Source organism: Aegilops tauschii, chromosome 3, assembly GCF_002575655.3.
Source record: "Aegilops tauschii subsp. strangulata cultivar AL8/78 chromosome 3, Aet v6.0, whole genome shotgun sequence".
In the NCBI taxonomy this organism is placed as follows: domain Eukaryota; kingdom Viridiplantae; phylum Streptophyta; class Magnoliopsida; order Poales; family Poaceae; genus Aegilops; species Aegilops tauschii.
In genome coordinates this window covers 442620943-442632105 of record NC_053037.3, presented here as the reverse complement: position 1 = coordinate 442632105, position 11163 = coordinate 442620943, and the positions used below count along the sequence as shown (strand labels likewise).

General features: G+C 45.5%; 1 protein-coding gene across 1 annotated transcript; it reads left to right on the top strand.

Moving 5' to 3' along the window:
• The first annotated feature begins 419 nt into the window (after window positions 1-419).
• LOC109749574 (uncharacterized) lies at window positions 420-1515 on the top strand. The gene has a single exon (XM_020308516.2). The coding sequence runs from the start codon at window positions 958-960 to the stop codon at window positions 1264-1266; it is 309 nt and encodes a 102-aa protein (XP_020164105.1). The 5' UTR covers window positions 420-957; the 3' UTR covers window positions 1267-1515.
• Window positions 1516-11163: the final 9648 nt, after the last annotated feature.

Genomic DNA, 11163 nt, shown 5'->3' with positions numbered 1-11163 from the left:
TCCTCTTCCAGCCTCCCGTCCCCATCTAGCCACCCTACTGCTCCCCCGCCGACGACAAACCCTAGCCTAGCTCGCACCACCATGGGCTTCTTCGCCGGCAAACAAGGGCAAGTCCCCCGCCTCATCCTCTTCGCGCGCAACCCACCACCGCCGCCATCAGCCCGCCCGGCGAGGCAACGGATAGGCGTCCCAGTGCACCAGGCGAGGTGGCATTGGGAGCACCACATCCCCGGCCCTCCCGTACCCCGACGTTACGCTGCCACACGATTGGCATTTGGATCCAGATAGGATCCCAGTGCCGGTGGCGCCACGGACTGGCCGGGCGCACGCGGAGGAGGTGCATCGCCGACGGGATCTGCTTACGCCAGCGCAGCGTTTCAAAATATTTGCGCTTTTTATTTTTATTTTCGCGTGTGAACTATAAAAATGAATCGACCCTGCGTTGGGTGTAAGCGTCGACCCAGACGCGAAAGCAGATATGGGTGTCCACTGGGACTAAACGAACAAAAAATAGAATCACTGTCTGTTTACGTCGGCGTGTTGAAATTACTGTTAGTGGCGTGTGCCTACGCAGCAGCACCGGGAGCGTACGACACCTTCCCCCGGCTTCTAGCTCCAGGAGCCCTGACGGCGGAGGATGTCAGGATGAGATCCTCTGACCAGGTTCATGACCGGCACGCCACGTGGGACCCGGACTTCGCCTCCCTTCCGTCCCTCTGACATCACGGGCTAGACGACCAACGCCTAATCCGCGCGTGCGAATCGAATGAACCAGCGCCTCCAACTATAAAAACACACGGGAGCCCATCTTGGTCACATTGCATCTTGTCTATCCATTCGTCTCGATTTCTTGCCTGCGAGAGGGACCAGAAATAGTTGAACGAGCTAGAGCTCGCTAGCGGCGGTCCGTCAGCCAGGCCCAGAGAAAAAGCACTCGTCAGCCGGGAAGGTTATCTGATGGGGAACTGCGCGCCATCGCGGCACGCCGGGGAGTCGTGGGCCGACGACGGCGAGTGGGAGGAGGCGTCGTCCACGTCCGAGGACGGCGACCACCACCACCACCACGCATCGGAGGTGACGATCAGGATCACCAAGAGGCAGCTGCACGAGCTCATGGAGAGGAAGACGCCCGGCGGCCGGGGTAGCAGCACCCGGCAGCTGCTGGCGGACATCATGGACTCCGGGGAGGTGCACCACCATGACGTGCACCGGGAGGAGCACTGGAGGCCCGCGCTGCAGAGCATTCCGGAGGCCGTCGAGTCGTGACGAGACTTGGTGGTGGCTACGTATGTACGTACTTACGTACGCTGCCCCTGCCGAGCTCTCTGCGAAACAAATTAAAGTTGCCATTTCCCTCCTAGCCTCTTTTCTCTTTTCTCGTTCCCACGGTACGTTTCCATGTCCTTGAATGGATGGCCATGCGTCCATGCATATACAAAGATTGGATTTGGATAGTTCGTTCAATTTGTCTCTGATGTATACATAAGATGTACGTCTAGGGAAATACGTATAAAAAATTATCACTGATGTACATAGGATGTAGTTGTAGGGAAATAACTGTGAATACCCTATTTCGCATGCCATTTTTTGTGAATCGTCATTTTCTGTTATTTTTGTTTCATACTGTCAGATATGAAGCGAGTGGTGTTCTTTTGTGTGGAAAAGATCCAGATATATTGTAAAAGTTCATAGGATGTACAAAACACCTGAAGCATAATAAAAATTACTCTCTTCGTCCGAAAATACTTGTCATCAAAATGAATAAAAAAAGAATGTATCTAGATGTATTTTAGTTCTAGATACATCCTTTTTTATCCATTTTGATGACAAGTATTTCCGGACGGAGGGAGTACATCGATGTCCCTAAACCACCAAACGATCACTACCGCCACCAGAACGAGCCGGTGACATGCTGCTGTCATCGCTTCCCTACCGGAGCCGGCTGGGAAGTCTTCATGCACATGCCCCGAAGGACCAACGTCCTGTAGCCGTAGTTTTCGTAGTTGAACCCTTCAATAGATCTAATGCACCTAACACCAAATCTCGCCACCGCGCATACACGACGAGAAACCCTAACCTCGACGTCCCAAGGAGACGTAGGAATCTACGACGGACCTCCGTCAACTATGTCCAGACAGGTGAACTCGAGGAGGATCGAAGCCTGAAAGGCAAACTCAAAGAAGAAGCGGCGACATCTGTCCGCGTGCCGCACCCGCGAGGACTAAAAATACCCTGACCTAAACTACTAGCGGGAGCGGAAGCGTCGGGATCCCCCCCGCCCCGGCCACCGAAGACTATAGGGGAGAGTTTGCCCTAGCCCTAGAGGGGAAGCAGAGGAAACGCTTGGAGAAAAACTTAACTTTCGAGCGGTGTTTGGTTAATGAGTACATTACAGGACTAGGATCATATGATGGAGAATTGAAGTAATCACCTGCTTGATCTTTTTGTTTAAAAGTAGTTTCCTCCAAAGGGTGTCACACTACACCACGGTAGAGCTTTCGTGACACATCAATCTGTAGAACATAATATGGGTGCAATAATTCCGTACTCAAATTTATGTTTATATAATGGGCACAAAATCTTACCAATAGCCTACCTATCAGACATAATCATGTCTGCGTCCATATGTATCCATGCCTGGGGGATACCCACCGAGAAGATCGGCATAAGAATGAAGGACGGTGGAGTAGTTGCTAGCTCCATGTGTGACGTAGAAAACAAGAGGTTAAGGATGGGAAATTTGTGCTCGGGAGGGGGGTGAGGGTTGGGTACTGCTGAGGAGTGCTAGCTAGTAGGGGATGGAGGCAGACACGGTCGCACAGTTTGATTGCAGTTTCTTAACTAAAACCTTAACGATATTTCACGTTGCAAAGGTTGTTTATTGAGAAAGAACCATTGTATTTTGGACGCCAATACCTCACTAACGTCAATTGAGACGCCACGTAATAAGTTTTTAAAAGAACATCAAACATTCCTATGACAAATTTGTTCTCTAAAAAACATACCGGATTTAGGACTTTGCCACATGTTCAATAATTGCCAAGGTATCTACAATAAAAAGATGCTATGGTAAAAACGACAAATATTTTTTGTTGTGGCACATGCAATAAAAATGGCATGGCAATATACTATTTGTTTCAAGAATTGCCTTGATTTAGAAAAATGTATTTGAAGAAACTGTCATGAGATAAGTATAAAGCTATTTCAAGAATTGCCATGAATTAGAAAAAACATAAGTCATAAAAATATCATGTGAACACTATAATATTCCTGAAAAGTTTGCCATAAAATATAAATTTACCAAGATATGGATTCAAAAAATTGCTATCCTCTTAATAAAATTGCTATGCTCTTCAAACTAATATTGCATGTTCTAAATAGACATTCCGATAACAAATTTGCATGAACTTGCCATGTGAACATAACAATTTTTTTCTAAAACTTTCCATGCTAAAAAAAGGTGGTAGGTATGACAAACAAAAATAATAATCATAAACTTGCCATGTGAACATAAAGAGTTTATGTAAAATTTCTCACGTGAATGTTACAAAAAAATATTGCATGTTTTTTATGAATTAAAAAATATATAAACTCGCGATGGTAGCCACAAGTAGAAATTAAATGCCAAGGTCAATACAATATTTTTGCTTTGGTAAATGCAACAAAATTGCCATGAGAGAAATTATTAAAAATATAGTGTAAAACTTAAAAGCGCCCATGGTAAAAACTTCAAATTTTCTACCATGACTAGTTTGTAGCTAAAAGCAAGTAAATTTGCCATCTAACGAACCTGGCATTTTTTTTAGAAAATGTTCTCTTATTTCTTTCATGTACTATAACTAAAATTTCAAAATATGGCACAAACTTTGGCAAATTGTTCATAAAACATGGTAAACAATATCAAAATTTGCTATGTTTTGAGGAAGCACAAATGTTTCTAAATTTTGCAACTCATTTCTTAAAAATTGCAATGTCACTATTAAAAACTGCCATGGTTTTGAGAAGTAGCTTAACTTAAATTTGCCATGTACCTGTACTAAAAACATTTTCAGAAAATTGCCATGTTTGTAGATACACATGGCAAAACTTGTATGAAAATTGAGGAACCAATGGCGGGACTTTGAACACTGTTCTCTTTCCACTCTCCCTGCTCTCAGCTAAGAAGCCATAAGTATAAAATTGATAGATCTCAAACTAAACAGCCAACAGGCACAAGGAATCCCTAATCGAACGCAAAGATCAATCAAATCAGGGTGTGAGATGTGGGGAACACATAAACGAGAGTCGATTCGTGCCTCATCGGGAGACTACACATACGCACTACTTGATTCAACCAGAGATGGCGTCGAAGGTGAGCAACAACAACCGCGGCAGCGAAAACCTCGAGCTTGCCCCCTCGCAGTAGACGACGCCCGTAGGATCACACACTTAACGAGTTCTACTCCCGATTACCGAAGAAATGAGTCAAAGAGCACCAAAGAGTTTTAGATAGTTCCGAAAGTGTTTCAGATGGTTCTAGAAGGGTCCTGGGAATTCCGTAAAGGTATAACATGATTTCGGATAGTTCGGATCTATATATGGAAAATTTTCTGGGTCAATGGAATGGGTTCCGGAGACATCCAAAAATCCGGAATTTTATTTGTGAAAATAAGTTGTGAAGGACCGTCATGATGACGATGTTGGGAAACGCAGTATTTCCAAAAGGTAAACGTTTGGGCGCGGTGCGCCGGCCGAACGATTCGGCAGATCGCTTCGCTCGCTCGCACGCGCTGTGCTATACCCAGCACGTCAAAGCGCCACGCGTTCTGTGGGCCCACGCACATCCTTCCTCCTTTCTTATCCTCTTCCCAAACGCGCTCCACCGCGGCCGCACTCCTCCTCTCTTCCGACGCTGGCCGCCATGGCCTCGCGCTCTTCTCCCATCTCCCCTTTCACTCTCTCACCGATGACCCACGCCCCACAGCTCTGCTGAACGTCCTCATCTCCAGAATACTTGCTCCCCAATCCCACTTCCCGCCATGGCTCACGTGCGAGCTGCCACAAGGCCGGCTGGCCACGCGCGACACATGCAAAGGGCATGGTGCCGAGCTGCATCCAGCATGGCTGTGCGACTCGGTGCGTGACGAAGCTGCATCTTGCACACGGCCGGCGAGCTGCGACGGTCACCATGGGCGAAGCTGGGGAACCGTGCTCCCGTTTGCTGCAACCGTTGAAAGAAAAAGCTTCAACTGTATGTGGGAAATTTTTTAACTAGCAATAGAGAAAGCTTCAACCGGGCACTGCGCAGTGAAAAAAGCTACAAACGTTGACAAAAAAGCTTCAACCATCGGCAGGAAAAGCTTCAACGGCGGTAGCCGAAGCTTCAACCTAGGCACCGTGCAATGAAAAAAGCTACAACCACTGACAGGAAAAGCTTCAACTTGTTTGAGAAAAGTTTCAACTGGCGTTTTGATAAAGCTTCAAACCGAGAACAGTGAAAACCAAAAAAGCTTCAACATGCCTAAAAGTTTCAACTGTATATGTGAAAAGATTCAACCGGCGTTTGAGAAAGCTTCATTCGAGCACAGCGAAAAGGAAAAATGCTTCATCCATTTTCCAGAAAAGCTTCAACCATTTTCTAGAAAAGCTTCAACCATTTGCTAGAAAAGCTTCAACAGTATACGTGAAAAAGCTTCAACCGGGGGAACGCCGATGGTACGAGCGGACGACGGTGAGAGCTACCGCCGGCAGCACGGTGGTGCTGCAACGTGCGCGCTACGGCGACGGGGGCGGGGCTAGGTGCTGCAAGGTGAGAGGCGCCGTCCATCTTTGCTTTGTTTTGCTACGAGGGGCGACGACTTCCTGTTGGAGACGGGCGACGACAAGCAGCGAGGCGGAGTGCGGCCAACTACGATCTCCACGGGGCGAGGGCGACCTGCTGCGAGGTCTGCAGCCAGCGGGGGGTGGCCCGTGGTGCGGGGAACGACGCTGGAAGGGAGGATTTTGGGGATCTTGCGGTGGTGGAAGTGGAAGACGAAGATGACGAGGGACATGGGCCAGCTGGCAAATCGGGCGGTTACACGTGTGCTAATCGTAGGGTTGTGGTGCGACCGGCCCAAATTTGGGCCGGCGCACCGGCGTAGATTACTGCCCATTCCAAAATTTCTGCGATCACGCAAGATCTATCTAGGAGATGCATAGCAACGAGCGGGGAGAGTGTGTCCACATACCCTCGTAGACCGAAAGCGAAGCGTTAAGTAACGCGGTTGATGTAGTCGAACGTCTTCGCGATCCAACCAATCAAGTACCGAACGCACGGCACCTCCGCGATCTGCACACGTTTAGCTCGGTGACGTCCTTCGAACTCTAGATCCAGCTGAGCCGAGGGAGAGTTTCGTCAGCACGACGGCGTGGTGACGGTGATGATGAAGTTACCGACGCAGGGCTTCGCCTAAGCACTACGACAATATGACCGAGGTGTGTAACTGTGGAGGGGGGCACCGCACACGGCTAAGACAAATCTTGTGTGCCTTTGGGGTGCCCCCTGCCCACGTATATAAAGGAGGGAGGAAGAGGAGGCCGGCCCTTGAGGGGGCGCGCCAAGGGGGAGTCCTACTTGGACTCCCGGTCCAAGTAGGATCCCCCCCTTTCCTATTCCAATTAGGAGAAGGAAGGGAAGGAGGAAGAGGGGAGAAGGAAGGAGGGGGCGCCGGCCCCTCCTAGTCCAATTCGGACCAGCCCATGGGGGGGGGCGCGCGGCCACCTTGAGGCCCTTCTCTCCTTTCCCGTATGGCCCATTAAGGCCCACTACTTCCCCAGCGAATTCCCGTAACTCTCTGGTACTCAGAAAAATACCTGAATCACTCGGAACCTTTCCGATGTCCGAATATAGCCTTCCAATATATCGATCTTTACCTCTCGACCATTTCGAGACTCCTCGTCATGTCCGTGATCTCATCCGGGACTCCGAAGAAACTTCGGTCATCAAATCACATAACTCATAATACAAATCGTCATCGAACGTTAAGCGTGCGGACCCTACGGGTTCGAGAATTATGTAGACATGACCGAGACACATCTCCGATTAATAACCAATAGCGGAATCTGGATGCTCATATTGGCTCCTACATATTCTACGAAGATCTTTATCGGTCAAACCACAAAACAACATACGTTGTTCCCTTTGTCATCGGTATGTTACTTGCCCGAGATTCGATCGTTGGTATCATCATACCTAGTTCAATCTCGTTACCGGCAAGTCTCTTTACTCGTTCCATAATGCATCATCCCGCAACTAACTCATTAGTCACATTGCTTGCAAGGCTCATAATGATGTGCATTACTGAGAGGGCCCAGAGATACCTCTCCGATACAAGGAGTGACAAATCCTAATCTCGATCTATGCCAACCCAACAAACACCTTTGGAGACACCTGTAGAGCATCTTTATAATCACCCAGTTACGTTGTGACATTTGATAGCACACAAGGTGTTCCTCCGGTATTCGGGAGTTGCATAATCTCATAGTCAGAGGAACATGTATAAGTCATGAAGAAAGCAATAGCAATAAAACTAAACGATCATTATGCCAAGCTAACGGATGGGTCTTGTCCATCACATCTTCTCTAATGATGTGATCCCATTCATCAAAGGACAACACATGTCTATGGTCAGGAAACATAACCATCTTTGACAAACAAGCTAGTCAAGTAGAGGCATACTAGGGAGACTATGTTTTTGTCTATGTATTCACAGATGTACTAAGTTTCCGGTTAATACAATTCTAGCATGAATAATAAACATTTATCATGATATAAGGAAATAAATAATAACTTTATTATTGCCTCTAGGGCATATTTCCTTCAGTCTCGCACTTGCACTAGAGTCAATAATCTAGTTCACATCGTCATGTGATTTAACACCAATAGTTCACATCACTATGTGATTAGTTCACATCGCCATGTGACTAACACCCAAAAAGGTTTACTAGAGTCAATAATCTAGTTCACATCGCTATGTGATTAACACCCAAAGAGTGATCATGTTTTGCTTGTGAGAGAAGTTTTAGTCAACGAGTCTGCCACATACAGAGCCGTATGTATTTTGCAAATTTTCTATGTCTACAATGCTCTGCACGGAGCTACTCTAGCTAATCGCTCCCACTTTCAATATGTATCCAGATTGAGACTCAGAGTCATCTGGATCAGTGTCAAAGCTTGCATCGACATAACCCTTTACGATGAACTCTTTGTCACCTCCATAACCGAGAAACATATCCTTATACCACTAAGGATAATTTTGACCGCTGTCCAGTGATCCACTCCTGGATCACTATTGTACCCTCTTGCCAAACTCATGGTGAGGTACACAGCATAGCATACTTTATAGAACCTATGACTGAGGCATAGGGAATGACTTTCCTTCTCTTTCTATTTTCTGCTGTGGTCGGGTTTTGAGTCTTACTCAACCTCACACCTTGCAACACAGGCAAGAACTCCTTCTTTGACTGTTCCATTTTGAACTTACTTCAAAATCTTGTCAAGGTATGTATTCGTTGAAAAAATCTTATCAAGCATCTTGATCTATCTCTATAGATCTTGATGCCCAATATGTAAGCAGCTTTACCGAGGTCTTTCTTTGAAAAAATCCTTTCAAACACTCCTTTATGCTTTCCAGAAAATTCTACATCATTTCCGATCAACAATATGTCATTCACATATACTTATCAGAAAGGCTGTAGTGCTCCCACTCACTTTCTTGTAAATACAGGCTTCACTGCAAGTCTGTATAAAACTATATGCTTTGATGAACTTATCAAAGCGTACATTCCAACTCCGAGATGCTTGCACCAGTCCATAGATGGGTCGCTGGAGCTTGCACACTTTGTCAACACATTTAGGATTGACAAAACCTTCTTGTTGCATCATATACAACTCTTCTTTTAAGAAATCCATGAAGGAATGTAGTTTTGACATCCATTTGCTAGATTTCATAAAATGTGGCAATTGCTAACATGATTCGGACAGACTTAAGCATCGATGCGAGTGATAAAATCTCATCGTAGTCAACACCTTGAGCTTGTCAAAAACCTTTAGCGACAATTCGAGCTTTGTAGATAGTAACACTACTATCAGCGTCCGTCTTCCTCTTGAGGATCCATTTATTCTCAATGGCTCACCGATCATCGGGCAAGTCAATCAAAGTCCATACTTTGTTCTCATACATGGATCCTATCTCATATTTCATGGCCTTAAGCCATTTCGTGGAATCTGGGCTCATCATTGCGTTCGTAGGTTTGTCATGGTCAAGTAACATGACCCCCAGAACAGGATTACCATGCCACTCTAGTGCGGATCTTACTCTGGTTGACCTACGAGGTTTGGTAGCAACTTGATCAGAAGTTTCATGATCATCATCATTAGCTTCCTCACTAATTGGTGTAGGAATCACTGGAACTGATTTCTATGATGAACTACTTTCCAATAAGGGAGAAGGTACAATTACCTCATCAAGTTCTACATTCCTCCGACTCACTTCTTTCGAGAGAAACTCCTTCTCTAGAAAGGATCCATTCTTAGCAACGAATATCTTGCCTTCGGATCTGTGATAGAAGGTGTACCCAACAGTTTCTTTTGGGTATCCTATGAAGACACACTTCTCCGATTTGGGTTTGATCTTATCAGGTTGAAACTTTTTCACATAAGCATCGCAACTCCAAACTTTAAGAAATGACAACTTAAGTTTCTTGCCAAACCATAGTTCACATGGTGTCGTCTCAACGGATTTAGATGGTGCCCTATTTAACGTGAATGCAGCTGTCTCTAATGCATAATCCCAAAATGATAGTGGCAAATCGGTAAGAGACATCATAGATCGCACCATATCTAATAAAGTATGGTTACGACGTTCGGACACACCATTACGCTGTGGTGTTCCAGGTGGCGTGAATTTGTGAAACTATTCCACATTGTTTCAAATGAAGACCAAACTCGTAACTCAAATATTCGTCTCCACGATCAGATTGTAGAAACTTTATTTTCTTGTTACAATGATTTTCCACTTCACTCTGAAATTCTTTGAACTTTTCAAATGTTTCAGACTTATGTTTCATCAAGTAGATATACTCATATCTTCTAAAATCATCTGTGAAAGTCAGAAAATAATGATACCCACCGCAAGCATCAACACTCATCGGACCACATACATCAGTATGTATTATTTCCTACAAGTCTGTTGCTCGCTCCATTGTTCTGGAGAACGGAGTCTTAGTCATCTTGCCCATGAGGCATGGTTCGCAAGCATCAAGTGATTCCAAAATCCCATCAACATGGAGTTTCTTCATGCGCTTTACACTAATATGACCTAAACGGCAGTGCCACAAATATGTTGCACTATCATTATCAACTTTGCATCTTTTGGCATCAATATTATGAATATGTGTATTACTACGATCGAGATTCAATAAACCATTCACCTCGGGTGTATGACCACAGAAGATTTTATTCATGTAAACAGAATAACAATTATTCTTTGATTTAAATGAATAACCGTATTGCAATAAATATGACCGAATCATATTCATGCTCAACGCAAACATCAAATAACATTTATTTTAGGTTCAACACTAATCCCGAAGGTAAAGGGAGTGTGCGATGGTGATCTTATCAACCTTGGAATCACTTCCAACTCACATCATCACCTCGCCCTTAACTAGTCTCTATTTATTTTACAACTCCCGTTTCGAGTTACTACTCTTAGCAACTGTACCAGTAACAAATACTGAGGGGTTGCTATAAACACTAGTAAAGTACACATCAATAACATGTATCACTCGTGCGCGTCGGTCTTAAACAAACGGTTTAAAACCCCTTTCCGCGACGGCATTTGGAACCATCGCCAAGTGAGTGTGGGCGATAGGGGGGTCCTTCCCACACGACCCACAAACCGTCGGGGATAGGGCCCCTACAGTACTCCTACTCGTTTCTGCTCGCATTGCCATCGCAGTCAGTATTCTGTGGTGCTATGTTTATGATGCGCGGCCCATCACAAACGGTTCACTATTATAGAACGTGTATGATGTGCGGCCCATCACAAACGGTTCACCATTAAGAAGATAGCTAATCGTCGTACGAGTGTCGGACAGGATTACGAAACGTCGGACCGTCGTAACATCATCGTACACGAC